Genomic DNA, 3,158 nt, shown 5'->3' with positions numbered 1-3,158 from the left:
CAGATAAGGTCCAGACTCCTTCAAATGGCAAATGAACCTGTTACAAAGTGACCTCTGTTTGATCTTCCAGACTCACCTGCAGCCATTCTGTACTCATGTAATTCTCTTCAAAGAGACTTCTGGTCACCTAGCCTGAAATTTCATGGTTCTGGGCATTTGTTAGTGCTGTCCTCTATGTCTGAAGGTCCATCCTTCTCCTTCTAATTGGCAAGATCTTACCTATTATTCAGGATAAAGTAGGACTGCCATATGTATTGGGACTCCTCTGTTCATTCCCCTAGGCAGAATTAATCACTCCTACCTCTGGGCTAACCCCATCTCTTTGTATACTCTCTACCCAGTTTCCCACTCAGTTTTGAATCCTTACAAGGTCCAATTATTAGTAAATATATCAGACTGTATTTTTGTGTTCTGGGAAATTCTTTCAGCATATGTTGAATCATACCACTGTAGCATAATCATTTGTTCGAATATTTATCTCCTCTATGAGACCATGACCTTCCTAAAATGAAAGACTTCTCATCTTGCGATCAGTGTCTACACAGCAGCCAAACCCTGCTTATAAATCACATTATGCTACTCTCCTATGTAAAACCTTCCAAACTCCCTCTAGGGCGTCAGGCTTCAGGCCCCACACAATCTGACCCCTTTCTGCTCTCTTAGTCTCCTCCATTCTCACCCCCACCCTCACACACTGAGCTTTGTTTTACTCCCCACAGTGAACTCTGTTCCAGCTCAGGTCTTCACATTTTCTGCTTTGCTCCACCTCCTCAGAAAGCCGTGCCCAAAACCTTCACAAAACTCAGTCGATGTTGATCCAGTTCCGAATGAGAAGCTAGCTGTGAAAGAAAAAGTTAATAAAAATCAAATTCCCCCAGGCTCTGGAGAGATGGACAGACCAGGAGAGAATTTTTTATTTTTACTGACTAGAGATAGACTGGAAAGTGAGATGACGTATTAGTTTTGGGTCCCAGCCCTTCCTCCGAGCTCCTTAACTTGCCTCCACCTTCAGCTCTCATTTCAAAGGCTGTCTCCTAGGGAAGGGGTCTGCTGACCACCATGTCTAAACCAGCTCCACTCCACTCATTTCCACCTGTTTTACTTTCTGCTGATCACTTACCACTCTCTGGAATTATCCTATGTATTTATCTGTTCAAAGTCTGTGCTTATCTTCTGCTAGAATTCAAGCACTATGAGGGATGACACTTCCGTTGTTTTGTTCATCGCTTTGTTCCCAGGGGCTGGAAGAGCACACACAGAAGGCACTCAAAACATAGGTATTGGTTTGTTTAGGTTTTTTTATTTTACTTTTTATTGAAGCGTCATTGATCATCAATGTTAGTTTCAGGTGTATAGCAAAGCAATTTAGTTATATACATACATACATATATACTTTTTCTTTTCATATTCTTTTCTGTTATATGTCATTATAAGAAATTGAATAAGATATAGTTCCCTGTGCTATACAGTAGGTCCTTGTTTATCTAATTTGTATATAGTAGTACGTGTCTGTTAATCCCAACTCCTAATTTATCCTCTTCCACCCTTTCCCCTTTGGTAACCATGGTTTGTTTTCTATGTCTATGAATCCAGTTTTAGTTTGTAAATAGAATTTGTATCATTTTTTTTTTAGATTCCACATGTAAGTGATAAATGATGTTTATCTTTCTCTGTCTGACTTACTGCACTTAGTGTGATAATCTCTAGATCCATCCATGTTGTTGCAAATGGCATTATTTCATTCTTTTTTATTTATTGTATGTATCACATCTTCTTTATCCAGTCTTCTGTCAGTGGTCATTTAGGTTGTTTCCATGATACAGATATTTGTTAAATAAGCAAATGACTTCATCTTGATACTCAGTAGATATCTATTGAACAAATTAATTAATAATTACTTTTTAGATGGCAGCAACTGACTTTTTACAAATTTTATACCTAAGCTGTTTTCAGTAATCTAGAGGTAAATCATTCAAGTTGTAGAATATCCAGAAAGGTTCTTGTAGCTCCCTCATGTCAGTCTTATCTCTGGTGGTTTGTCTTTTTAAGCAGAGAAAGAACAGAGCAGGTAGTTCAATTCAATCGCAGAAATATTTTCTTAGCAGTTCTGGATACTAAATAAATAAACTAACTCTCTTACTGGTGCCAGGGTTGAACCTGCTGCCAGAAATAAAGGCCTTTTATTTTCCAAAGACTTTATTCCATTTTCCTTATTTCCAGTTTTCACCTGCTTCCTCCCACCCTGCCCCCAACCACGTATAAGCCCAGAGAGAGTTTATTTCACTGAATGTTTCATGAGCCAAAACCAGGAGCTCATTACCTGAGGACAGGAGGAGCAGGGGAGAATCAGGGCACCAGGTGAGTTTAGGTGAAAAAGAGATTCATTTAAGAGTACACAAATCAGCCTTCCGCCGCAGCAGCCATTGGAGAGAAGCAGCCATGGCTCTGCGCTATCCCATGGCCGTGGGTCTCAACAAAGGCCACAAGGTGACCAAGAACGTGAGCAAGCCGAGGCACAGCCGCCGCCGCGGGCGCCTCACCAAGCACACCAAGTTCGTGTGGGACATGATCCGGGAGGTGTGTGGCTTCACCCCTTATGCGCGGCGGGCCATGGAGCTGCTCAAGGTCTCCAAGGACAAGCGGGCCCTCAAATTCATCAAGAAACGGGTGGGGACACACATCCGCCCCAAGAGGAAGAGAGAGGAGCTGAGCAACGTCCTGGCCGCCATGAGGAAAGCGGCCGCTAAGAAGGACTGAGCCCCTCCCTCGCGTCTGTGTGTAATAAAACCTTTTCTGAAAAAAAAAAAAAAAAAAAGAGTACGCAAATCATCCGTCTGGCATGCAGCAAGAATTCCTGCCATCCGAGATTTCTCTAGTCCAGGCTTTACACACAGGGAGAAGGTAAATATGGAGTAGTTATTCTTCAAAAGCAGAGAGCGGGAAACCCCAGGGAGATGAAGTAACTGGCCCAAGGTCACCCAACAGTGCAGGTGGCCAAGTCCAGCTGCGACACCTGAAACTATCCCTTCACTCAGCAGGTCTCCCTAAGGCTGTTCTGGCACTTGGTTACTTTGTTGTAATTTCCTGGCTCTGAATGGGAGGAGAATTATAAAAAGAAAAACAAAGTTAATAAAAATCAAACTCACCCAGACCCTGGA

At 42.3% G+C, this 3,158-nt stretch overlaps 1 protein-coding gene across 1 annotated transcript; it reads left to right on the top strand.

The window, feature by feature from the left end:
• The first annotated feature begins 2,398 nt into the window (after positions 1-2,398).
• LOC102522094 (60S ribosomal protein L36) lies at positions 2,399-2,815 on the top strand. Its single transcript, XM_006191665.3, has one exon. The coding sequence runs from the start codon at positions 2,440-2,442 to the stop codon at positions 2,755-2,757; it is 318 nt and encodes a 105-aa protein (XP_006191727.1). The 5' UTR covers positions 2,399-2,439; the 3' UTR covers positions 2,758-2,815.
• Positions 2,816-3,158: the final 343 nt, after the last annotated feature.

Source organism: Camelus ferus, chromosome 4 (genome assembly GCF_009834535.1).
Source record: "Camelus ferus isolate YT-003-E chromosome 4, BCGSAC_Cfer_1.0, whole genome shotgun sequence".
In the NCBI taxonomy this organism is placed as follows: Eukaryota; Metazoa; Chordata; class Mammalia; order Artiodactyla; family Camelidae; genus Camelus; species Camelus ferus.
This window is presented reverse-complemented; position numbering and strand designations above follow the sequence as displayed.